This window comes from Pygocentrus nattereri, chromosome 26, assembly GCF_015220715.1.
Source record: "Pygocentrus nattereri isolate fPygNat1 chromosome 26, fPygNat1.pri, whole genome shotgun sequence".
In the NCBI taxonomy this organism is placed as follows: domain Eukaryota; kingdom Metazoa; phylum Chordata; class Actinopteri; order Characiformes; family Serrasalmidae; genus Pygocentrus; species Pygocentrus nattereri.
In genome coordinates, this window is record NC_051236.1 from 17,798,693 (window position 1) to 17,824,591 (window position 25,899).

A 25,899-nucleotide genomic window follows, 5' to 3' on the forward strand; every position below is an offset into this window, starting at 1 on the left:
ACTTGACCCCTCCAATATAAGTAAGTGATAAGTGATACTTTTTTTGATCCCACAACTGGGGAAATTCCACCTCTGCATTTAACCCATCCATGAAGTGAAACACCACATACACACTAGTGAACACACACACACTAGGGGGCAGTGAGCACACTTGCCCGGAGCGGTGGGCAGCCCTATCCACGGCACCCAGGGAGCAGTTGGAGGTTAGGTGTCTTGCTCAAGAACACCACAGTCATTGACTGTCGGCCCTGGGGATCGAACCGGCAACCTTCTGGTCACAGGGCCAGAACCCTAGCCTCCAGCCCACGACTGCTCCCATATTCAGACCAAATCAAGGGTAATATATTTACAACTGTGCACTGGCAGATGTACTGAGGCGGGGTCTCTCAAATGGTACACTTTTATGCTCCAGTCCTATTTGTTGGAAGCTGAGACAGTGCAACCATGTGGACCATCTTGGGGGGTGTTGAGTTCCAGATTGAGAACCACTGTACATTAAATGTTATTGTATTTAAGGAGCAATTAGGTAGTTAATTACCAATTCACTGAACAACAAAAGACAATAAATGACCAGTGAATACACAGTAAAATAAAAACCTGAATCGTCTAAACTATATTGCTGGAGTTTCCATGTTAAAGTGCCATTTATTACTTACTGAATCAGGCAATGAAAATGTAAAAATGTTCAAAAAACAAAAACCTAAAAAACAAAGCTCTTACAAGAGCCAATGACTATACAAAAATGTATCATTTAAAAACTTGTGTGTTCATTAAGGGCTTGTCTGTGTCTGTGTGCAGGCAAGTCTCACAAATGTGGAACGTGGGTTCTAAAGATCAGCCCATGGCAGTAACCAAACTAGTCTGGTGGGTGTGGCTAAAGGCTGGATGTAACTCCATAGCCGGAGTCATAGTGAAAGGGTGTGAAATATTCGTAATGTGGTTGAAGGCCAGTGGTTTGTCCCTCATGATACTGGTCAGATGGTGTGAGCTCTCCCCTCTCCTTCTCTTAGACTTGCTGGACATTTTCCTGTTTCGAGTCTGAATACCTTCTTTCTTCATAGTGAGCGGACGATTCATCTGAGAAATGATTACAAACAGTCATACATATGCATATACACATTTAGCATGAAAAGCAGAGTGAGTAGCTCAGCTGTTGCTTTGATAATTAGAAGTCTAGTTTGTGGTAAATGTATCAGAATATTACAGGTCACTGACTATTGTGAGCAGACATGTAACACACACACTCAATGACACTCACATTGTGCAGTTTGTAGTAAAGGCCACAGGCATTGCAAACAGGCTCTCCATTGGTGTTACGTCTCCACAGTGTAGTAGTGGCTGTCTGGCAGTTTGCACAGCAAGTACCCGCTCGCCTGGCTGCTGACTGTAAACACACATTAGAACAGAAAATTCTATTCTACATAGTTTATAGAAGACAACTGTAATGAGCTGTTACCTATTTCATGTATATTTTGGCCCAGAATGAATTAGTGGAAGGGTCAAAAGATGAAATGAACAGTTTTCAATTGTGTTTGAACATGATTCCAGAAATAGTTCTGAAAAAAAGAATCTACTAATAATCTAATGATCTTATACTAATAAGATAACTCAGATGTATTTTATGTATACTGTTGTTTTTATGATTTTATATGTTGTTTCTATTTCTTATATATTTAATTTTATTTCTAGTTAATTCATATTTATGGATTTATATATTTATGCCTGTGTTTCTAAAGTACAGAAAGGATTTGTTCAGTATTTTTCCTGAAAAACACATTTTAGTGCAAAGTCAGATCATTTTGTTATTCTGTTTGCAGTCAAAACAGCAATTAAGTACAGAACAAAACAGGAAACAGAAACATATTTAACTGAGTCCAACACAAATGAAATATCCAGTCTTTCCCAGGAGCAACTAAAATGGCTGAGGAGGTTATAAAAGATAATTCACTTGCATAAAGAAGAGGGATGAGGACAATAAATGTAAACAGAAGTTTCCAAAACTGGAGTTCCAATTAAAAAATAGAGAAAATGGGACTTTACCAACTGTGTAAGACCTGGTAGACCACCAAAACCACCACCATCAGATGAACAGTGCTTAAATCTTTCATCTTTGAGAGATGGGAGAAAATCAATCTCTGTTTTTGTCCATTCTCAAGCAAATAGAGATGCCTAACAACCATGTGAGATGCCAGGGCAAACATCACAGAATTGATTTGGAATTACTTGGCTTATAAAAATCAGAGTGTGCAAGCAACTTGACTGAAAACTAAATTTTAGAGGCGTTTACAAGAAAAAAAAGTATCCTTGCAGATGTCTTTGAAAAACTAAAAGCCAGATTCCTGAACAGAATGTAAGCTGTAATAAAGGTAAAATGTGGTCAAGTAAACACTTTATTTTTTTATATTATATTTAGTTGTTGAGGCTTCTGTGTGAATTTCTGCTAAATATATGTACACCAAAATATAGTTTTATAAAAGGAAATGTCCCCTTCACTTGAACACAGCGGAGAGCAGAGCTGCGGGCTAATAAATTAGGCCATTTGTAAAGAACCTTGAAGTTTGCTGTTCAGTCCTACTTACATTATGGCCTGCGTGAGCCTACAAGAGCCCCTCCATCTCCCCTTTCCTCCCAGCCCTTATGTTTCCCTCGCATGTTGTTTTTTTTCTCTTTTGTGTTCCCCTCCAGAACTAGAGCACTAAGCGCTAGACTCTCAGACTCTCCGCAACGTTACTTTTCCCCACCCGTATTACGACAAGACCCGCCCCCACGCACTGGGATTGGCTGGTAGTTTCGGCCACTTGCGCTAGGATTGGATAGTCATACCTGCAAAAAGTTCTCGGTCTAACCATGAGCTACAAGCCAATCCTAACGCATAGAGAGATGAGGCGTCTGAATACGGGTGGAGAAAAAAAACAACCTCTGAGAGGAAGCGTGTTCTCGTGAGTCCTGCTTCGCTATCGGTACCGAGCAGACATCCGGGGCCAGGAAACAAGTGGGCCGACCCGTGTGTATCTGCGGGAGAACCGCAAATATACGAGCTGCAAGAGCACAGTAAAGCAGGCTGAACGCCAAGAGTCTCAGAAAACACCTGAGAAGAAAGAATATCTGGGACGGGGACTGGATCAGAGTGAAGCCTAGAAGGAGCAACAGAATGAACAGCATGAAAGGAACTTCAAGTATCTCTATACTCTGTTTTTAAGATGCAATTTAACCTCTGTGTGTGTGTGTGTGTGTGTGTGTGTGTGTGTGTGTGTTATTTTATGTATGTAAAAAGTACTTTAATCCATTCAGATAATTCAGTAATTTCAGTTGAGTATTATTAATATTTTAAAAGGTCATTTTGTGTCAAATGTAATAAATGAACAGCTTTAACATTCTTAAATGTCCACACAATAAAGTGTTTAATGTCCTCTTTTCTAGCACAATTATAACACTCTTTAAGACAACAAGAACCACAACAGCTTCTTAAGATTCCCTAAACAGCCATATTTGAATGATTATAAATGTTTAAAGAAATGTCACATACTTTAAAAGTTCTATGGCAATGTAAAGGTTAATCCTATAGAGCAACTCAAATGTGAGTTGTCAAATGATCATACAGACTTCTTTATGTTTTCTGACACTGTATGACATTCTGGTATACATAAAAATGGGGAAGTATGTCATATATATATAATGCAGCTAAATGTAGCAGTAGCCATCCTTTTTCTGTGTTAGGGGTAAGGGGAAGGGGAAATAGTGTAAATTTGTTTTTTTTTTTTTTGCCAAAACATTAATTTAATGATGATGTTGACTAATTATCTTTGGTTGTCATTACCAACTTTCACCTACTTTAACACAGTAATTACAGGTCAAAATGCATAAGGCTTGATTATGTAAAATGCATTTTAGGTTATTAATAAAACATAATGCTATAGAACATTCAAATGTAAAACATGCAAAGATTAAAATATGGGAGATATAAATGGACTCATTTGTTTAGACGTTATTAACTGCGAACAGTGAAAAATGGTTTATTAATAGTTGGTTTGCTTATCATCACGGATCAGCACTAAGTCTGTTTTAGTGGAGAATCTTATTCAAAGGTGGCCTATAATACCAGGATGTCAGTTTGATCAGCCTCTCAGGGAAGCTACTAGTGTCTGATATCTGATCAGGTTCACACTTATTGTGTCTAATTAATTCTAATTCATTGCTTGCTATTTAAGCCTGTTGACATGGCCATGGAAACTCAATGGTCCATGGTTAGTGATCTTCTCTCTCTCTATTTGTCTCTCTCTTCCTATTTCCTCCTCCTTCTGTGTTGCCCTCAATCTCTTTAACCTGCTTTTCTATCTGTGCCTGTAATTCAAGTAAATGTTCATTCAGAAACCACAATGTTGGTGTACAGCACCACTTCACAATGAAGACGTACAGTTTTCACCCTTCATCAGCCCCTTTTTAAAACTCTGACAAATGGTTCAAATGACACTTTTCAAAACGTAATTTCTACAGTTACATTAACAAAGGTGGAAGTACAAACTTTAAAAGAAACTGAAAATTTACTGATGGAATATTTCTACTCATACATATTCACTGTGTGGGACTTACCAGCCGGCGTTTGGGTCTGATGAGTGGCCTGTTCTGGCCGTTCATCTTGTGGTAGAGTCCACAAGCATTACACAAGTAATGACCTGTACCGTCCCGCCGCCACAGAGGAGTGGAGGTCGCCCCGCAGTTTACACACTCACGGCCTCCTCACACACACACACACACAGGTGAGATGTGATAAGTTTGTAAATCAGTAAAAGACTAGCATAGGAGAAGATGTACTTTAAGTCTTCACTGAACTCAGTGAAGCTGAATCACCTCTTGCGCCCCATAAAGCGAGCATTTAATGTAGAAGGTTTGATTGCGATAAACTGATGAAACACTTTATTTAAATCTGCAGGGAGCATAACATGAGTTTCCGTCACAAAACACGTCTCACGCCTCAAAGCAGCCTAAATCATCACCTCAGTCAAGCACGTCCAGGCCGCTGTGGAGATTATACCGACGCTATTCAGGTTAATAATGATTTTCCCACCCGTGTTCCGGAAGCCCCGCCTCCTGCGCTAGGATTGGCTTACTGTATGGAGGACTGCTCGCGAGGGTGAACTACCATCCAATCCTACTTCAGATGGCTAAAAACAGGTGGGAAAACAGCTACGGTGACGGCCTCTGTTCCCAAACTACTCTATAGAAGATCCAACAAACATGAGTGGTCCACGTAGTCGATGGATTGCTAGACGTGACTTTTTACATTTTCTGCTTTGTCCAGAGAATTTCAGGAAGTTTTCTTGCAGTATTTCCTGAGACGGAACTCTTTGCATTTTCGCTTCCAGGCTTAAAAACAGTAAAGAAATGTTGAATGAGTTGAAAGTCTAGCAGTAAATGAACAAGGACAAAAACGCAGATTAGGCTGTACGGTGGTGGACAGGTCTGAATGCTTTGCAATGCTGTAGAGCGGAGTAACCTAAAAACAGTATTATTGCTTTAAAGTGTTTGTTACTTAAATGAACTGTGGCGAATGACTGAAGCGGAAGTAGACTAAATGTGGCTACCAAAAACTACTTGAGGCCAAGAAACTACTTGAGTGCTGAGTGTTGCAATAAACACATATGTATCTGTGCTGATCTCCACCCTTTTACTTGCAGCTGGTTTGTCTATTCTGTGTTAGTATCTTTTTCTGCATGTATTTTATTGAAGTTTATGTTTTTTTATGTTGACAACTACACCTAAAGGAATTCCTTCAGGCTAATGATGGTTCTTCAATCGTTCTTTGGTAAAGAAAAGGGTTCTATTTAGCACCAAAAGGGGTTCTTCCCATGAAGCTTGACATTGTAACAACAGAGGAATCCATTTTTGGTGCAAAAGGTTTCTATACACAACACATTCTTTATCAATCTGAAGAACCATTGCAAGATGCAAAGAACCTTTTAACCATGCAAAGACGTCTTTATTAACCATCATTAGCCTGAAGGAATTCCTTTAGGTGTAGTTGTCAACATAAAAAATAAACTTCAATAAAATAGATGCAGAAAAAGATACTAACACAGAATAGACAAACCAGCTGCAAGTAAAAGGATGGAGATCAGCACAGATACAATCAAATACTGGAGCACTGAGGTACATAGTATGTACAGCTCAGAGGATTGAGCAGCAAATGTAAATCTAAAATGGGAATTGAAACATATTTATAAAATTTGTTTATTGCAACACTCAGCACTTAAGTAGTTTCTTGGCCTTTTTTAAAGAGTGTTTTAAAGAGTGTACACCTACTTGGCGAGTAAAGACTCTGATTGTGATTCTGAGTAACTTAGTGAACTGCAGTTGAACTTCTTCTGCACAGGGTCTGTAGTGTGTTTGGCGCTTCTTCTCTTTTTGGGATCCATTTGGTCTAAAATAAAATGCTGAATTTAAACGTGAGAGGAATGAGCCGCTGAAAAGTCCTCAAAAAGGAAATTAGGAGCTGAACGTAAATGACTGAAACGACACTGAGTAAAACGTAGATTTACTCATAAAAATGTCTGATCAGAGGTGAAAATCAGTTTAAATACTCAGAATCTGCAGGCCGTCCTTAAGGCCCTGAGTGAGTGAGTGGGTGAGTGGGTGAGTGAATGAGTGTATCTAGTTCGTGGTGAACGGCTGTGTCAGTGCTTCTCTTTATACGCACCAGGGCTCGCTCTGTGTTTGCTCTTAGCTGTTCCCGGAGGTCTCTCCACGCTCTCTCGAGCTCCCGCCACGCTGTAATAGGTGCACGCGCGCTCACTCGTGCCGCAACTCTCAGTCTCCAGGCCGTTCAGCAGAGGTGTTGGAGTCGTGTCGGTGGCCGGTGAGGGGGGCATGCGGCAGGGCTGCGGACAGGAGGCTGGAAACACCGGACACGATTTAGAGAAAGAAACGGGAGTCCAGGAAGGCGCGTGCTGGTGCGCAGGAGGAACCGCTCTCGAGGTGTCCATCCAGGGGAAAGGTGGAGAGTGAAGGACTGGGGGTCTGTACAGGGAACCACCGGACAGTCGAGCTGGAAAAACAAAAACAAAGGTAATGTTTTATATTTAGAAAGATTGACATTTATACGAGCCGGGAGTGCAACATTAAAATGATTAGAAACACAGAAACGTTGAATGAGTTAAATTATACGTGCAATAATAATAATAATAATAATAATAATAATAATAATAATAATAATAATAATAATAAACGGCTCCAACCGCCAATTAATTTTATATGGAGAGCTTAATGAATATTCACTGTCAGGGGGGAAGAGGGCAATGTTTGCGATTTAAGATCCTCACACTGTAAAAGGGTTGAAGCAAGGTTACCTCAACTTTCACTGAGTTCACTGAAGTTGTAATGATTATTTTAAAATATTACAAGTATTACAAAAATATTAAAAGTACTATTATTTTTCAATATTACAGTGTTTTTACAGTTATTTATGGATTTCACCTCCACGCGCAGCTGCCTACCTTGAGCGGAGTTGTAGCCCGCGCGCGCTCGACAGTGTGTCTGCGGCGCGTGCGCGTGGAAGTACGGGTTCCCCTGAGGCTCTGCGGGACTGAGGAACATGTCCCGCTCCTCTGCGGGCAGTAGGGATCCGTGCTGATCCGGGTACGCGGGGCCGTGATGTACCGCGATGGCGTGGCGCTCGGATGGGTCCGGGCAGCCCAGCGCGCCCTGAGGACGAGGATGAGGAGGATGCGCATGCATTATCCAGCTGGGCTCCATCCGCAGCCTCAACGCTGTTACGCAGGAGAACGCACGCGAGGAAGCCTGTCGGGTCACTCCGGGAACATCCGTTTACAACGCCAAAGCGCACGCCTTGAACAGCTGGAGGAGGTCCTGGAAGAAAACCAGAGAAGAGGACACTGTTAGGCTGTTTCTCGGAGAATATGCCTGGTGCTCGCGTGCTGGGCGCGTGCCTTGTGCTTCTCCTCGTGCTGTTTAGAGACGCACACGCGCGCGGTGAGAGAGAGAGAGAGAGAGAGAGAGAGAGAGAGAGAGAGAGACCGCCCTCTCCTTTCGGTAAACAAACAGCAGTCCGTCCACATGTTCGCTGCCATTGCGTAAACCTCACTGTGCGCGTGTATGATGATAAAGTTACTAACTATCAGAAATGAAAGCGCACCTGTACCCGCGCGCCCGTCTCCGTGTCCAGTGAGCTGTATGTGTAAGAAAGAGAGTGGCACTGTGTGTGTGTGTGTGTGTGTGTTTGTGTGTGCGTGTGTTTGGAGCTGGGCTCCGGGTTTATGAGAGCAGGAGGGCGGGCTGCGGTGTCCGACACCGAGCACCTGCAGCCAATCACAGTCCGCTCTGAACTGCGTCTGACACGTGAAGAGCCGGTGCGCGCGCGCTGCGGGGCAGCTCGTTTCACACTGCGGTTATAGTGGTGCGGGGTCCTCATATTACTGACTGTGTGGGGCAAGAGAGGCGAAAGGCAATCTAGGGCATCCAAGGGTCATTTAAAATTGTGGAATTTGTCTATCCATCCATTTTCTAGAGCCGCTTCTCCGTCAGGGTCGCGGGGGTGGGGGGATAGGCTGAGCCTATCCAGCAGGTCTTCGGGCTGAAGCAGGATTCACCATGGACAGGTCGCCAGTCCATCGCAGGTCAGACAGACACTCACCCCTAGGGGCAGTTTAGCATGTCAAATTGGCCTGACTGCATGTCTTTGGGAGGAAACCGGAGAACCCGGAGGAAACCCACGCAGACACGGGGAGAACATGCAAACTCCACACAGAGAGGACCCTGGTCGCCCGGCCGGGGAATCAAACCCAGGCCCTCCTTGCTGTGAGGCAACAGCGCTACCCACCACGCCACCGTGCCGCCCCTGGAATTTGTCTAATTAATAAATAATAATAGTGATAACAACAGGCCTAATAACACCTGCTCATCCAGCGTGTCCTCTGAAACCAGGAGCATCAATAGAAAGTTTGTCCCTCCTTTTTTGCCGTAACAGCCTTTACTGTTCTGAGAAGGTTTTAGCTACACTTTGGTTGATTGCTATAAGTATTTGATTGCATTCAGCCACACAAGCATTAGTGAACTCAGGTACTGATGCTGGGCGATTAGTTCTTGATTACAAACATCACTCTTACTCATCCCTAAGGAACTGGATGGAGCTTCACAACTCCAGAGAGCACATTCCCACTGCTCCACAACCCTGTACTGGGGGGTTTTGCATCCCTCTAGCCAATGCTTGGCATTGGGCATGGTGATCTAGGGCTACACCAACCCAGCGTGTATGTACACCTGTGTCAGAAATGGGTTAACCTTAAAGTCTCTAAACTTCTTAATTAGAAACGGTGTCTGTAATAGAGGTTATCAAATGATTAGCAGTTAAATAAATAACAGAATTGAATTGTAAAAGGCTCATTTTTGTGGATCAGTTTTAACTGAGAGTTGCTGTAATTTCACTTATTTGAATAGGGCTTAATACATAAATTCTGTGGTTATGAGAGTAAGTAAAAGGTGAACATCTTAAGAGGTTCAAATAAATGGCTATTTATATTAATATATCTGAACAAATAAACAGTCCTTTGCGGGGTTAGATATTTATTTTGTATTTTTTGTGTCATAAGTTGATAAGCCAGCGTTTTATAATATTAAATCAAATTCATTTTAGTCTAATTTTGCTCATGGCACCTTTGGTAACCAAAAAAATGAATTTTTATTGTCTTTAGCCACTATCTACATCTGAAAAGGTGTCCAAATACAGAAGAGCTGATAATCAGAGCCAAGTGAGAGAGACAGAGAGAGTTCTAATATTCTACACAACATCCATTGTGTTCATTTAAGTGTTGCTGAACAGAAATAATTCAACACTTATGTAAAAAATTCACATCTATTGTTCTTCAGAACCCTAGCATGCTTTAATGGCTTGAATTTGTCTTAATACTTTTTATTTTTTCAGATGGCTGATTAAATAAAATGAGCTGAAAACACTACCAGTAGACGCTCCAAAGGATGCTGAAGTAAGGAAGGCTTCGGATTTTTAGATTAAATCCTGCTGTAGTTAAAGTGTCTTGATGACTAAGACATTCATAATCAAGCCCGTAGATACAGGGAGATCACAGTGCACACAATTCACAATGTGCTGTTTTAGTTGGCACCAAGTTTGCTCTGATGTTAAATGTCTTAAAAATAAAATGGGTTGAATTTAGTCTGTACAACCAGAGCATATTTAGTACCAAACTGCACGTTGTAAGGGTTTTGTTACAAGAATAATAGATGTCAAGTCTCAAATTATAATATATAAGAACAATTTTGCACTTCATTGAGGATTATGAATAATCCTGTTAATTCTAAATTATAAATTATAAATAATAAATAATTAAATCTGTTAATTCCTTCCATTTACACATTCCAGAGGATCTACCTAAGCCAAAACCCATAAAGCAGTAAACAGATGACACACAATATCTGTTCTGGAAGGTAGACGTCTTTTTATGTGATCTCAGTCAGTTCTCCTATAGATGCTTCTACTTTGGCTAGATATTACAGCACCTCTTCAGGCTCACTGTGGATTCCTTAAAAGATTCCTTAAAAGATTCTTGCTGCAACATTCTGGATAGTTATTTGTGGAAAGGGGTACTTGGTCCTCTGTGCTAAAGAACCTTGAAACAGTGCAGTGTTACACCTGGAGCTGTTTCTTATAAGGTCATAACACCATATGCATATTTAGAGTACTTTATTCATTATGTCTAGGCTCAATCCCTGGAGCTGACCAGTATAACCTCCTGCTTTCCTTATTGCCTCAGAGTCAAAAGTTCATTTCCTGCATAGAGAGAAACAGGAAGGCAGTATTTATGGCATATTACAGTGACAACCTGCCAATCATGCTGTCCTCATCCCAGGATAAATAACCAGAGAAAAATTTTCAAACTATTGCACAAAACATTATTATTTAAATATACTTATTTTTAGTGCTTGTTTTAGAATGAAGCTTTCATTAACTCAAAGCAACTTTTTCTTAAAGATATCATTGATCAATAAACTGAATTACTAGACCTTTTGAGTAACATTTGTGCGTAGCCTTCAAGGCCAGTGACTTCACTATGCATCTTAACCCTGAATACCAGTAAGCTTAGGCCTATGATCTAATGTATTGGCCAGGTTACTCAATTCTGCTGCACCAAATCGTCACTTCTTTGCACAGCTCATGCCAGCAGGAATCAAGTTTCAATATTTTAGGCCTTTATGCTGATCCTTCTGCTCTGTAGTCCAGATATAATTTATGTCCAAGAGTTTGTACACACACACACACACACACACACACAGACACACACACTTCTAAGCTGCTTCTCCTTCTGGGTCGCGGGGGTAATTTGTACACGCTTGTTTGTAAAATGTTTCCTCTGATGTGGAGTTTGACCCCCTTTATTGTAGTAGTAATAGCCTCTACTCTTCTGGGAAGAAAGTACACTAGATGTTGTAACATTGCTTTGAGCATTTGACTGCAGTCCCACACAGGAGCATTAGTGAGGTCAGGTACTGATGTTGGGTGATTAAGTCTGGATGACAAATGCCACTCAAACTCATCCAAAATGTATTGGATGAAGCTTCATCGCTCCAGAGAATGCAGTTCCACTTCTCCACAGCTGCCTGCAGGGGATGTTTATCTCCCTCTAGCCAGTGCATGGTATTGGGCATAGCGACCTTAGGCTCATGTGTGGCTGCTCCACAGTGTCCCATTCTATTGATCAATGCTTTTCTATGAGACTCTCTGTGCATAACTGAACACCTGTGACAACAATGGGTGCACCTTAAAGTAGTTGGATTCCTCATTAAAAGGGGTGCCTTGACCTTTTTCAATGGCGAACCATGACTATTAAAGGTAGGCCATAAAAGTCAAGGTTAGGCTAGCAGTCACTCCCAGTAGTAAGTGATGTATCTAGGACTTCAAGAAGTTTTTTCTCACAAACCTGATCCCACCCATTAGAAATCAAAATGTGATTGGTTGATTCTACAGTCACTTCATAGTCATATTAGCGATTAATCTGATGAGGCCTTCAGTTCAGTTCCTGAAGTCCCGACCGACAGGAGAGCTTGCTTGCCTACATATATCAAATTTTTTTGTTAGCCATTTCAAAACTTTTCCCTTTTTCGTTTCCAGCCAAAACTTAACAAAAACATAAGAGTAGTACTATAATACCTCCTGAGTTTAAATATAACAAGAATGATGATGCCATTAAATAAAAATGACTATAGATGTTTACTTTTCAGTCCTTCTACTGAATAATTCTTAATGAAGACCATTAGTTGAGCAGTAATTATAGTCTTAAAGAGATGATGGTGTGTGTGTGTGCCTGTATGTGTTCACCCAAATGTCTGAGTGCGTGGGCATTTGTGTGGGTCCGAAAAAATCAGTGCACATTTGATTGTGTTTGTGTGTCTAATGTATGTGTGACCTTGTATGTGTGTTTGTGTGTTTGTGGGTGTGGGTAGTGTGTAGGTGTGTGTGTGTTTTGGATGTAGCAATGTGGCATGAATAACCCGTACCCCCCTCCTTACCCACATGCCTTGCAGGCCTGGTTTTCACCACATCAGGATACACTGCTGCTTGCTGAATTCCGGTGTGAAATGGAGCGCTGGTGCACCGCAACGTGTGTGTTCTACACACACATTCCTTTCCACACTGAGGGACAGGTGCCCCCAACGGACACTCACACACACACACACAAACACATCCATAAACCACTCACATGCAAAGATGCTTTACTATAATAACGCACAGCTGGGATATTCACAATTGCCACAGTCAATTAGGTTACATTTACATGCATGAATAACATGCATAATCTGTATATATAGGTATAATCATTCTCATTCACTAAGTCAACAGGCTACATATCCAGATGCATTATTTCTGTATTTAATCTGAGTGTTTAACCATAATGTACATAGACACACACACGCACATGCACACATTTGCACACACACACACACACACACATACACACATACATACACACACATACATACATACATGTGCAAACACACTCTATTTCCTTTGAGAAAGTGTATAATTCAGTTGTGAGCCATATGAGAAAGTGTGATTGGATGAGTGATGTGACTGAGTCAGGCCAGAAGGTCTCATTTCTAAGCAAGAGCTCTCCTATTTCTAACCCAAAGCTGCCATCTCCTGGTCATAATGATTAAGACATACCCTTCTCACTGTATCCAAGCCCACCCTGGGTTCCTGACTCAGGGACACTTTCATAATCCATTCTGTGTCTTCTGACAGGCCCAGCTAGATACCCCACTTAATTGCACTGTACAACAAAATGGTGCTGAGTACCAGTGTTTATAGACAGCAATACAGCTTCACAAGGCTAATTCACATTTTGACATAATGCAGTCTAGTTTATATATTGAGTGTTCATAAATTGCCTGACCACTTATCTTCTATGCAACTTCTATGTGTGTGTGTGTGTGCCTGTCTGTGTGGGTGGGTGTGTGTGCTGTCATCTTTAAGGGGATGTGCTGGGTAACTGTAGCCCGCTCTGGGTTTCCGGACTGGGTGCCTGCAGACTGCCGGTTTCCCTTCACCTTTCCTTCTATCTCTCTCTCCATCACTCCATCTATCTCTCTATCACAGCAGCCAGGCAGTCAGCCAGGATACTGTGGTGACACTAGAGCAGGCTTCCGCTGCAAAGTGCCCAGCTATACACTGAGGAGGACAGTGGAGTGATGTGGAGAAAGTTGTCTTACAGCGCAGCACTGTTTACTTGCGCTTCTCCTGTTGATCATCTCAGTCAGCAGGTCAAAAGGTAACACAAATGATCAGTCATGAACTCAGCCCACATCTTCAGCAAACTTAAAATCCCATAGTGAAACAGTGAAGCTCTGCCAAATAAAAAGCATTTTTCTTCAACTTTTATTTTTTTGCAGCAGTTTCCATATATATTGACTGGGTGGACTGGGTAGTAAATGGTGTGAAATTAAAATTTCAACAGTGATTTCAATAAAGTAAAAAAATTGCTTTTCCATGATCCGGGCCCTTTAAATCTGATCCTTAGTCTTGGCTCAGTTTGCGCATTTATCCCTTCACCAGACTCTCCTAGTTAGGGCAGTTTACAGTATGTACCAGCAGTAGATGACATAATGATGCAATTAATAGATGTCTTACTAGCCCTTATAACTTAAGGACAAGGGCTTCAACAAACATCCAGGACAACTAGAAAGAGCAAAAACATATAAAGACAGGTGGCTGAATATATAAACTCAGATGTTCTAAAGAAATAAAACATGAAGCATGCCAAACTATCACTTAATGAATTTTCTCAGAATCTCAGAAGCACTGGAGATTCAGCTTCATCTAGTGGTCAATCCAAGAAGTACTCTCTCATGTTGAGGCTCTCTCATGGTAAGGCCTCTGGACAGTTGGCAGTGAATGTTTTTGGACTGAATGACTTCTAGATAGGTTGTACAATGTGTAGGAATGTTTCTGAGCTGTTTGTATTGGTAGTGTGATAACCTAAGGAGTCATGGTTGTTGGTGGCCTGCAGGTCAAACTAGCTAGACAGAGGATGGCAAAACATAGCCAGATAGTGAGGAGAATAGTTTGAAAGTGCAAGCAAAACAGTGGATTGATGGTCAAGGTGGTTTTGGAGACTGGAGTACAGTCAAAAAGCAACAGAAAGATTTTGGAGTAGAAAACAAGAAGTAGCAGTACTAAAGAATGATGATGTCAATGTAGTAAAGAAAAGTGTAGAAAAAGGGACGCAGGAGAAGTTGAGTCATTTTCCCCTAAATTACATTGCCTAAACACTTCTCATCTCTTCTCAACTGAGATTGTGTTGTGTTGCATTTATTTCAGAAACTGCAGTTCAGTAAGTCACACTAAGTTGAAGTGGCTAGCTATATGATAACTTCTTCAGAAGCAGCTGTCACACTACAGGTAGCTAAATCCCAAAACTAATTGTAATTTTCCCTCTTCTGGAAAAAATCACCAATTTTTAAAATTAGGTTTTGGTGAGAAAATATAATGCACACATTTCCCTTAAGCCCAAATGTAGTTGATCAGTGAAAACATGTTTGGTATGTTACTATGGTTACTGCTTCACTATAGCATCCGACCTGCAAGAGTGAAATGTGCCAAGCCCATTCAAAACTAGTAGCCCTGGTGCTGCTACCTTCATACAGTGTCAGAAACCACAATAAGTCTATGTAAACCAAACAAGTCTATGTAAGCTTACTTAACAAATCAATGCAGTGTAAGGCAAGTGTATGATGTTGACTGAAAGTTTAAAATTGGTGTACATGAGCTTCCGTTACTTATTAGCTCCAGCACAAAACTAAAGAAGCAAACTTCAGATGCTAAACATGTCTTGGCTGATTGACCTCAAGTGGAAGGTTATGTAATTATTACTTAAGTAAAACCATTGACCCTTACATTGACGAGTGTCCATCCCTGTGTGTGTGTGTGAGTGTGTGCCTTCGTGTATGAGCATATGCATGTGTATGTTGGTAAGTGTATGTGAAATATCATATCTGGTTGCTAGTCAGCAGATCAGAGGTGTGTGGTATTAATAGATACTCTGAGCTTGTTGAACAGACTGGCAGCTCATTGTGAATCCAGCTAAAACAGTCTATTCCACAGTGTACACACTGTTTTCTATTTTCTATACCTCTTTCTCTCTGCTACTTACACACACTCCTCTGCTCACATGTGCACATGCACAAACACACACATGTGCACACACACTCTTACATTCTCCTCCATACATGTCATCTAAATAATGGGTTCCGAACCTTGGTTCTGGAATATCCCCAGCTCTGCACATTTTTTTCACCCACTTAAGCTCAACAACTGATTAATTAACCGATTATTTGGAGCAGGCATGTTTAGAGAAGGGATCATGGAAAACGTGACATGCATTGTGGGAAGCAGTCCAGGACCAGGCTTGTAAACTATTCTAAATCCTGAATCAAAAGATGACCCTACTTGTGACATGTATGAATTTGTATCAGAATGTGTGTTACTTTGATAGTTTCATCTCAAACTATTTCTAAGATGTGATGCAAGTGCAGAAAAATACAAGTGCTGTGGTCACTGCGGTTGACGCCGGTGTTCTTCTCTCGAATGAGAGACAAACCACAGTACTCATCCACAGTTTACTGTCAACCTTTACTTCAAAGTGGAGATAAAGAGTTATGGCAAGGCCTGTGTCATCTGTAATGTGCATCGGCTCCACTGATCATCTCCCAGCATAGTTTTGACTTGGCTGCCTGTTAGCTGGATACAGATCACAGATGGTCAGTGGTTTGCACTAACTTCAATTTTGGAGGCAATATTTCATATTTAATCACTTGCCGTATTTGTGCAACTGTATTGTATTTATGGTTTATAGTGAGGAGAAAGAAAAGTGGAGTAGAGTGTTTAGCACATGGAGAAACAAAGCAGTTTAAATTCATATTAAGACTGATGGTTCAGACTGATTATGTGGGTTCTGTCTTCATGAGATACTGGTGGCTTATTCTTTTTATTCTCTTGCTTTAGCTGTGCAAAGTTCTTTTGTCCTTTTTTATAGGTAAAGGTTTGTCATACAGTGTCAGATACCATATAAAAAAAGTCTATTTGAGATTACTTTACAAATCAACACTCTTTGAGGCAGGTATGTAATGATTGGGCATGCCGTTGTGTTTCCCCTGGAACTTTTTTAAAGCTAGGTGGTAGACTCTTCATAGCTACCAGTGTTGATGTGGTGTCTTCAAGCACACCAGGGCTGGTGCTGTATCATAACATAAAATTTGTCTTTAAAATACACTATACCTGTGTAATACATGTAATACATTCTTGGCACATTTGTTTTCAAGAAGTGTAATTGTGGATGAAGGAGCATTTATAGTTAATTATTTTCTATACAAAGAGTTTGCAAACATGCAGTAGAGGGACCTGGTTTTACTCTTCCATGAAATGGCCAAGCTGAAACACATTGCTGTAGTTTCACTGCTTTTATTGTTCTCTTTTCCTGAGCACAACAACAATTTACACAAAAAATTAAACCACCCCAGGCCTCTGCGAGTTTTGTATCTCAAATATCTTTGTACACTTCTGAATTCATGATTCCATCAATGAACAAAATTTCACCTACATCACTGCCAGAAAAGCAGCCACAGAGTTTTTCATGCCCGCCTGTGTTAGAGCACCTTTAGTGTAGTTTTCTTGAAATTCTTCTCCAGATGTTCTTTACACAAATTGTCTACCATCAGTTTGATGTTGTGCTAAAACTATGTTAAGTGACCTAAAGAACTCTGTAGAAGTTTACCAATGGTTAAAATACCCACATACTTTTGAGGCCACTGTGTCTTGGCTGATCAGCTACATTTGGAATAAGGGGGAAAATGTGAGAATGTAACTTTTGGACAAGCGGTTGACATGCTGGGAGTGCCTCAGGGCTCCTTTGTATGCATATTTAGACATTTCTGCTTCCTTTTACCACAGTGGCTAACTTTCCTTTACCACAGCAATGTAAAAATGTTTTTGAACATGCATAACATGTAACTATGCTTTCTAGATGCATTTATGTTATAAACCATCACCTTCATCCAAAAAAGGCATAAACATCAGAGACACACACTTATTAAGAGACTACACTTAATCCACTGCTCATAAACTTTTATTAATTGCATAAATCTGTAACTTGTATATTGTGACTTAAATATAACATTGTAACATTGGTGACAAATGTAAACACTTTTCATACATATATTTTAATGGAATATAAAGAGTTTAAAAGTAATATTACATAGCAAGTGTTTATCTGTGTGGGGAAGAAAGTCATTCAGGGCCGTTTGGGTCGTGTCTTCATCTCCACACTCTTGAATGAATATCTCTCTCCACTGCGAGAGTCAGTGAGGATGTACCAGGTGCCCCAGTAGATGCCATCTGTGATTCCACTGTAGCGCCCGCGGTAATAACGCCCATTCAGATTGGCAGCCAGGCAGGAATCGAACCACCAGCCTGCGCCATAGTAATGAGCACAGTTTCCAGCTGCATAGCGATCATGATCCCGGTCATGTGTGCTGAAAGCTCTGCCATCGTGGTTGTAGCGTTTACTGTAACTCAGGGCGTTTCCAGCATCTCCACGATATTCTTGTGCAGTCAGACGGAACCTGCCAGGTAGAAAGTAAACAGAGCAGAAAAAGACAGTTGTTATGTGTGCCCAAAGTGTGTCCCACAACAAAGCTACCCCACCCCCTCATCAAGGCGCAAGCTAAAGTTCTCGGCGGGGGGGGTGGGGGGGGTGGGGGGGGGGGTTCAATTAGAGTGGGGGGCATGGGTATCTTTTCTCAGAAAAAAATGATTACGCAATACACTTTAGGGGAATTATTTCAAAACTTTGTTAAATTTTGTATCTCTGTACTTATAGTATTCTCCCACTTTATATTACACTCTTAATGGTATATTACTCTCAATGGTTGCATGATTAAAGGGTTCTTTGCCTCATGAAGCGGACGATGGAGAATAGACTGTAGTTCTATATTGAATCTTTTAGAAAATGGTTCTACAGTATATGGAACCAAAAAGAGTTCTGCTGTTGTTAAGATGTCAAGCTTGTAGGTATACAATGCATTCTCCATTAATCTGAAGAAAGTGATAGTGCTCATAAAAACTCACTGCCAATTCACACAGCTCTCCTTCACCAGTATTACATAGCATGCTACTCTATCGCAAGTCACGACTAGCTAGCAAGCTATAAACAATTGGACTGAGGGACGGCTACTTACTTTAGCTGCTGCTAGCCAAAGCAAACTATTTTGTGAGGCAAACTATGCCTGTATTCCTCAAATGCTTTTAAGTGTGTATAACTAATTGCATTTCATTTTCACAATTTGAAAAAGAGACTGATGCTCTACTGACCTCTTCAGTAACACAACGTTTGCTGTTCAACCACCTGGTACTGATACACATTTGAGTGCTGTGTGTGTCTGTACCTGCTACTACAAACCAATTTCATTCAGCAACTTTTGGAAGAAACCAATAAAGTAGGGAAAAGAACAATGCACGTAACAATGATTACAATGAAATATACCTATCCCAGCTTGAAGGGACAGGGGAATATATATTTCATACTGCATATAGTTTATTAAATTCTTGGCATTTTAATAACAAATTCTATAGGTTTAAAACCTACATGACTATTATTTATTTGTGTATTGTTTAGTCTTTCTGTCCTTAGCCCACCACAAACATTCCTCATTGCATTAACTTCCATTGTTAGCTACATTAGCCTCCAGCACAAAAACGTCAGACACATAATATTTTTTGACTGATTGATTATACTTGAGGTAAGGAGAAACTGTGTCTGTTTGATTTTTCACTATTCTTTCTTTTCCTAACTTAACAAGCTGTGCTAAAAATATTGGGTCATTTTTGACTAATCTCTTACATTTGACCAATAAATTCAGTCGTAAAGAATATTTTAATCAGCTGGGGTGTATTTCTAAATTAAATGCCTTCTCAGCTCAGATCGCAGATCTAGATGGAGTTTTACATGCTTTTATTACAACAAACCTTGATTATTGCAATTCTCTATATATGGGAGTCAGTCAGTCCCCTCTTGTCCAAAAATACTGCTGCTAATCTCCTTATTGCCACTTTTAAAAGAGACAGCATCTTACCTGTCGTGGCTTCTCTACATTGGCTTCCCATCAAGTATAGAATCAGTTTTAAATGTTTACTCTTTTTTTTCAAGGCAATACATGGTCTGGCCCCACAATATATTTGTGATGTGACTAGTCCTTACTCCTCTGGCATGTCCCTCCGATCCACCAATACATTACTGCTCACCATCAAACCTTCTTGGGAGAGTATGCATTTTCAGCAGCTGCCCCAAGATTGTGGAATAATTTACCTATTAATGTGAGATCCACATCAACCTTTGCTGAGTTGAAATCTCAGGTTAAGATATATCCTTTTTTTCGCAATATGTGACTGTGTCTTATTGCGTAATTTTATGCACGAGTTATTCTTTTTAAACTAATATTATATTTATGGATTGATTCATGTTCTTTTATCTTTTAATGTATTTTGCATTTTATTGTTTTAAAATATTTTTCATGCAGTACTGTTAGTATGTGCATTAATATATTTTCTATACCTCTGATTCTCTCCTGCCACTTTAAATTTGTTGTAGGTGGCATGTCGTGTCTGTTGGTGCCAGTCTTGGAGTGTGATGCGGAGTGTGTGCTGTCCTTCGGCTGTGAGAGCGTGAAGGACTGCATTCCCCAACCAGTGCTCCTTCTGTGCGGAGCCAAAGCCATCTCGATACTCTCTCCATGTCCGGTTAAAGTCAACTTGTCCGTCAAATCTGTGCTGAAAAACTGTCCACCCCCCGCCCGCAGTCTCCATATCACACACAGCCTGCAGTGAGAAAGACGAATGAGATACATAATGTGTGTACTTGTGTGTGTGGATCTGTTTCTTTCTCACTCATGTAGGTTGCCTTCATTAATATTTGTTCTATGCACTGCTGTGAAAAAGTCAGAGACAGTCATGTTTCAGTGTCATAAAAAACAGGAAGTATAATATCAATCTGTCTGTGTTTAATTAGTCTAGCTTTCACTTTGTGCACCTGCTGTCACTTTAACTTCTCCATCCTTACAATCTTAAAACCAACCGGTTACTGCTGTGTCTTCCTTACACAACTTTCCTGAAAGAGTCACTGACATTATGTTCTCCTTCAAGGAGATTTATTAACATTCACACAACCCAAACACACCTTAGGTTGCTTGCAGACTTCTTCCTCGTGTACATTGGCTAAAGGAGATATTTTGAGGAGATTCAAGGAAATCCACTAGCATAAGGAAAGGGTATATCAAAGGAAAATAAGTGAAAAAAACAGGGATTTCACACAGTGGAGTTTCAAAAAAAGGAGACAACTCAGTGCTATGGGTCTGAAAGGATGCACAGCTATCAAGAAGCCCTTCTTGAGAAAAAGAAATAGACAAAAAAAGAAGAAACATTGCCCTACAGCATTAAAACTAGACATCTGAGATGCAGCATTAAGTTTGTGATGGGATTCTAAATTTGTAATTGGGAAATGCAATCATTTGTGTGTGGAAAAATATCCCTGCAGATTTTTTAGAAAACTGAAAGCAAGTCTCCTGAAAGGAATGGAATGGTTAATAAGAGCAAAGGGCGGACACTAAAGGTATGTTTTTTCTGTTGCTGAATGATTGTTTTTCATGACTGTTTATGCTGGAAATTCAAGAAATGCAAGGGGGGTCTCTGACTTTTGCACAGGTCCAATGTGGACATGGCACCGTTACAGTGGATGTTTCAAGACTTTAAACATAGTTTTATGGGATTTTGGAAACATTGCACTGATTGGTTTATGTGCATGTGGTTGTACCTCTAGTGCTGGTCGTTGAGGGTCTGGCTGTATGGTGTAAATTCCATTCTCTTTAACTCCTAAATGAAAGATCTCGTAGCAGTCGTGAGGATAAAGGCCTGCAGAGGGAGCCACTACAAGAAACACACATAAGTGAAATACAGATAGCACAGAGTGACAAACATTGTGCTTCAATTAATTACAAGATTGGTTTTCTTTTCATTATTATTATTATTATTGTTGTTGTTGTTGTTTTTATTGTGTTTTTATTACTAGGATATGCTTACAACAGAAAGTTGTTTTCCAAAAGAAGCATAAGAAAATTAAGACAAAATGTTAAGATGAAAATAACTTAATGAGTGTGTACTTGTAGGAGTCTGTGGTGTCACTGTGGAGGCAGACATTGTGATGCTCTTTAGCAGCAGCAGCAGATCTTTTTCTCCATTTCTCCCCACAGCTGCACCCTCTGAGAGACAGACAGAGGGAGGGGGTTGTGCAGGTGGTCTGAAGCTGTTTGATTTAAAGGCTGGTTTGTGAGGCTGTGACAAGGTTATATAAAGATTGCACAAAGGTTGTTCATTGGTTAAATGGAGGCTGGTTAAGGGTCAGTTCTTGCTGCAGACCCACATTCCTGAGAGTACTACAGCCATCAGCCTCTGTTTACTGTGTGTGTGTGTGTGTGTGTGTGTGTGTGTGTGTGTGTGTGTGTGTGTGTGTGTGTGTGTGTGTGTGTGTTGCAGGGGTAGGTTTTAATTAATTGATGGTGGTATGAGGAAAAGGTACTCAAGGCAGTAAAAAAATTCCACAGACCCCTTTTCATGCTGAGCAATTAGTAGTGGTACAAACATCACTGGTCTTTCCCAATTGAAAGTTTTTCTCTTATGCCTAAAATAATCAATCAGCCAAGACATGTTTGGTGTTTGAAGTTTGCTTCTTTAGATTTGCATTGATGTTAATAGGGCCTGTAGCCACCAGGTTAACATCATGCAAACAACCTGTCTAAATCATCACATGCCTCACAAACCAGATTGAGCTGTAAAATAACATTACATACACTTCTTTATGTTGGTACTGAGACTACATGACTATTTTTTGAATGACCAAAAGAACATACAAAATTCACACTTTGGGTGTTACAAAGTTTGGGTGTAACTTTGTTACAGTTTTTATTCTTTTCAGGAGAAATCTACAGTGATATTTTTTCACAGTTCCAAAGTTCAGTCTTAAAAGTATTTTCTGTTTCTCACAATCCAGGTGATCCTAGATACATTCAATCACATTGAGGTCTGGACTGTTGGGTGGATTTTTTTCAGACCTGAAGCAAGAATTGAGCTTGATTTTCTCTCTCAAAGATGAAAGCTTTAGGTACTGTTTGTCTGATGGTGAATGTTTTGGTGGTCACCCAGGTCTCACATGGTTGTTAGGATTCTCCTTTTCTCAATATCTTTTGAATTCCAGTTTTGCAAGCTCCTATATTTACATTTTTTTTTACTTTTTACTTCCTTATGCAAGTGGATTTTCTTATATCTGTACTCCTCAGAAATATCTCCTAAAATATTGATGACTTGTATTTGATAGGCCTTAGTGATGTGCTTTTGTTCTTTTTTTACAGAAAACAGAACCATGCAGTGTCAGAAGCCACATAAACCTCTGTTTGAGATTATTTAACAACTTGGCATAGTTTGAGGCGGGAGTGATGATTTAGACAGGCAGTTTGCATGATGCTAACTGGGTAAGCTTCCATTACTTAGTTACATTAGTCATGTACCTCCAGTGCAAAACTAGAGAAGCGAACTTCAGACATCAAACATGTTTTCACTGATGGACTACATTTCGGATAAGGGGAACTTTTTTAACTCAGAAAGAAAAGTTGAAGGAAAGCACACAGAGTAACTATGTGGACCAAGTGGAGATTGTTTTACACTGACCTAGTCTGCTGGCCATGTCTCTTAGCCTCTGACTGTGGCAGTGCAGGTCACACTCGGTTAGCACTGCAGTCATTAGAGCCAAAATGGCTGCCAGTGAGTCAGATCCATCACCTTGATTGCCTGTGGCTGGCTCATACTGTTTCATACAACGCTGCAGCTGCACCAGACGCTCTGAGATGGCAGATGCCTAGAGGACAAACATACAGAGCAAGAGACCTTGTTCAGTTGTGGGTGACACATTCTGCAAACACAATATACAAGTGTAAATAGTGACACATGGAGTGTTTAAAGAGATACTTTGATTCCTTTCAGTTTAGTCAGGAGGACTGAAGGCAATCATTTAATAAACACATTTGTAATTTATATAATTTGTACAAATAGTATACCCAGCATATAATTGTTAAGTGTGCTCTGTTTTCTACAATTACATACATAAATCACAGTCAAGTTGTATACAGCAAGGCTTAAATCATCTACTACATGTCTACAATTTGAATCAGTACATTGCCAAAATGTATTTCATTAGTTTTGATGTTCCATGTTCTGAAGCACACAAGATATTATTCAGAATCATTTGATATTTCACACTTATTAGCACATTGGTGTTATCAGACAATAACAGTCTTTCAGTGCTATGGCAACCAGGCAGTCAGACATTCCACAATACGCTTGAATTAATAAACTCCTGAAATAAAACTTTCATATGGTCAATGTTGTGGCAAAACTTTGCATCTCCAAAGAACAACATTACTTAATGGCAAATGGCTTTTTAAAAAACTTATCCACTGTTTTTCCAACAGTTATGCTAAGATGTAAACAAAGTCCTTCAGAATAGTTTGATGTGAAATGCTCAGTTTTAGAGAAATAGAGAGTTAGAATTGTTCAAAGTGGTGATGATAGGAACCAAGCATCTGAAATTTTTAATACCTATAAAATCTTACTCACACAACTTATTGCATGAAAATGGATATAAATACTCTACCTGAGACAATGTTTTAAGATGTAAAATGATGTTTTTCACACATGCAATGCATTGTAAGGCAAAATAGTCACCAAAGAAAATGATTGGTTCACTGGTTATTTTGGATAGTTAATAAAATTACCATTTTTGCACTGCATTCTATCTGAATTCTATCACCACCACTGTATCTCTGCACCTTTTCACAATTAACTCTGAATTACTTTGTTTCATCTCAACAAACTGAATTAAGGAGAACAATCTGTGGATTTGCTTTAAGCCTAGGACTAAACTATAATGCCAGTTGTGATTCATCGTTGAAAAGCCTTTTCAACGTAGACTTAAGATTATACAAAAATACATTAACTCTCATCACTTTCATGCTCATTCCTGCAGAATCACACTTGGAACACTTTAAAATTTGTAGACTCACCTGTGGGTTTCTTTGGCGGTTCTCCTGTGTTTTCCTGGACAGAGTGACCTGGGTGTTCGTGAGGTGTGCTTTTGGGGGTGATGAGGTTTCACTGCAGGCCCCCTCACACCTTCTGCTGGGGGGTCCAGCCACCAAACTGTCCCTCTGACACCACACACACTCAGACATCATACACACACCCAGCAAAAGCCAGCGCAGAACGCACACACACCCACGCAAACCGCTCAAGCCACTCATGGGAAACAGAGAGGAGTTCAAATGACCCGATGGACTGAATTAATGAACTGAATTAGTGTTGCCTCCTTCTCCTCCTTCTTAGCGTTCCAGTGTCTGAATCAGTCAGTCTGTTTTTTTTTCTTTCAAATCTGTAGTTGTTTTGTCCTCATTAGATGATGTATCTTCCCCTGTGTCTCTTTAAGTGTACCTTTATCAGAAAGACTCACTCTCACTCTGCACTGCCTTTCACATTGTCTGTTTCTGTCTGCATCTCACTCTCTGTTCTGCTCTCTTTCTCTTTTATTTGATCTCCCCTTCCTTCCCTGTATTCCTCCCTCCCTCTCCCTCTCTCTCTCTCCCTCTCCTGTTAGTGAAGCTCCTTTGGCTCAGATTCCTAGATAACTGTGTTTCTTTGCTCTGTGACATGCAAGAGTACCCTCCGCACACACACACACACACACACACACAAACATACTGCCTGACTGATCACATAAATGAATTTCTGTCCTGCTCCTAAGATACACACACTCTTTCATTCACAAATTAAATGTGCACACACACACACACACACGTGCACACACACACACACTCCCACGGTGTGTCTTCTTGTGAAGTGTATACTGTTTGTTGAGGTTGTTAAAAGTCATAAAGACTGAAAGAACAGAATTCCTCTTACTTTTTACACTGGGTTTAACACATTCACACACAAACAGGTTTGTTTTTGTACAAAGTCAGGACATGAGGTTGTACATCTGTTCCATATGTACTATATACGTGTAAGCATCTATATGTAGTAATAATCATGTCTGATATGTTTCAATAATAATGATGACTAATAATAATGATGAATGATTTTAATAATAATGCTGTCAAACCTGTATTATATATGTGCCCCATATTTCCCATATATGCTCTCCATATTATTATTATTATTATTATATATTTATACCTCTGTGTAATACCTTTGTCCCATATATATTATCTGTATAAGTACCTCTATGT

At 40.2% G+C, this 25,899-nt stretch overlaps 2 protein-coding genes across 3 annotated transcripts; both read right to left on the reverse strand.

The window, feature by feature from the left end:
* Positions 1-259: 259 nt before the first annotated feature.
* On the reverse strand, positions 260-8,228 carry gata2b (GATA binding protein 2b). Of its 2 annotated transcripts, none has more exons than XM_017719302.2 (6): positions 8,150-8,228; positions 7,491-7,863; positions 6,695-7,042; positions 4,591-4,733; positions 1,259-1,384; positions 260-1,077 (listed from the first exon to the last, which is right to left on the reverse strand). In XM_017719302.2, exons 2-6 carry the CDS (start codon positions 7,747-7,749, stop codon positions 835-837), a joined length of 1,119 nt encoding a protein of 372 aa, XP_017574791.1. In that variant the 5' UTR covers positions 7,750-7,863; positions 8,150-8,228; the 3' UTR covers positions 260-834. The 2 variants fall into 2 exon arrangements, with proteins under 2 accessions (XP_017574791.1, XP_017574783.1); XM_017719294.2 differs by having other exon boundaries at positions 4,591-4,736.
* Positions 8,229-17,810: 9,582 nt separating this feature from the next.
* si:ch211-157b11.8 (fibroleukin) lies at positions 17,811-24,918 on the reverse strand. The gene is made up of 6 exons (XM_037534798.1): positions 24,682-24,918; positions 23,291-23,477; positions 21,730-21,828; positions 21,384-21,496; positions 20,130-20,392; positions 17,811-18,141 (listed from the first exon to the last, which is right to left on the reverse strand). The coding sequence occupies exons 1-6, from the start codon at positions 24,916-24,918 to the stop codon at positions 17,811-17,813; spliced, it is 1,230 nt and encodes a 409-aa protein (XP_037390695.1).
* Between the last annotated feature and the right edge of the window lie 981 nt (positions 24,919-25,899).

What these genes read in the sequence shown, in the direction of transcription:
- gata2b (XM_017719294.2), bottom strand. Translation starts at nt 7,749, where the DNA reads ATGGAGCCCAGCTGGATAATGCATGCGCATCCTCCTCATCCTCGTCCT. An exon ending in CAAACACAGAGCGAGCCCTG is followed by an intron (nt 4,737 to 6,694) that starts GTGCGTATAAAG and finishes TGTGTGTGTGAG; the next exon opens with GAGGCCGTGAGTGTGTAAAC. An exon ending in TCAGACCCAAACGCCGGCTG is followed by an intron (nt 1,385 to 4,590) that starts GTAAGTCCCACA and finishes GTGTGTTTACAG; the next exon opens with TCAGCAGCCAGGCGAGCGGG.
- si:ch211-157b11.8 (XM_037534798.1), bottom strand. Translation starts at nt 24,918, where the DNA reads ATGAGTGGCTTGAGCGGTTTGCGTGGGTGTGTGTGCGTTCTGCGCTGG. An exon ending in ACCGCCAAAGAAACCCACAG is followed by an intron (nt 23,478 to 24,681) that starts GTGAGTCTACAA and finishes TTTGTCCTCTAG; the next exon opens with GCATCTGCCATCTCAGAGCG. An exon ending in AGACATGGCCAGCAGACTAG is followed by an intron (nt 21,829 to 23,290) that starts GTCAGTGTAAAA and finishes TCTGTCTCTCAG; the next exon opens with AGGGTGCAGCTGTGGGGAGA.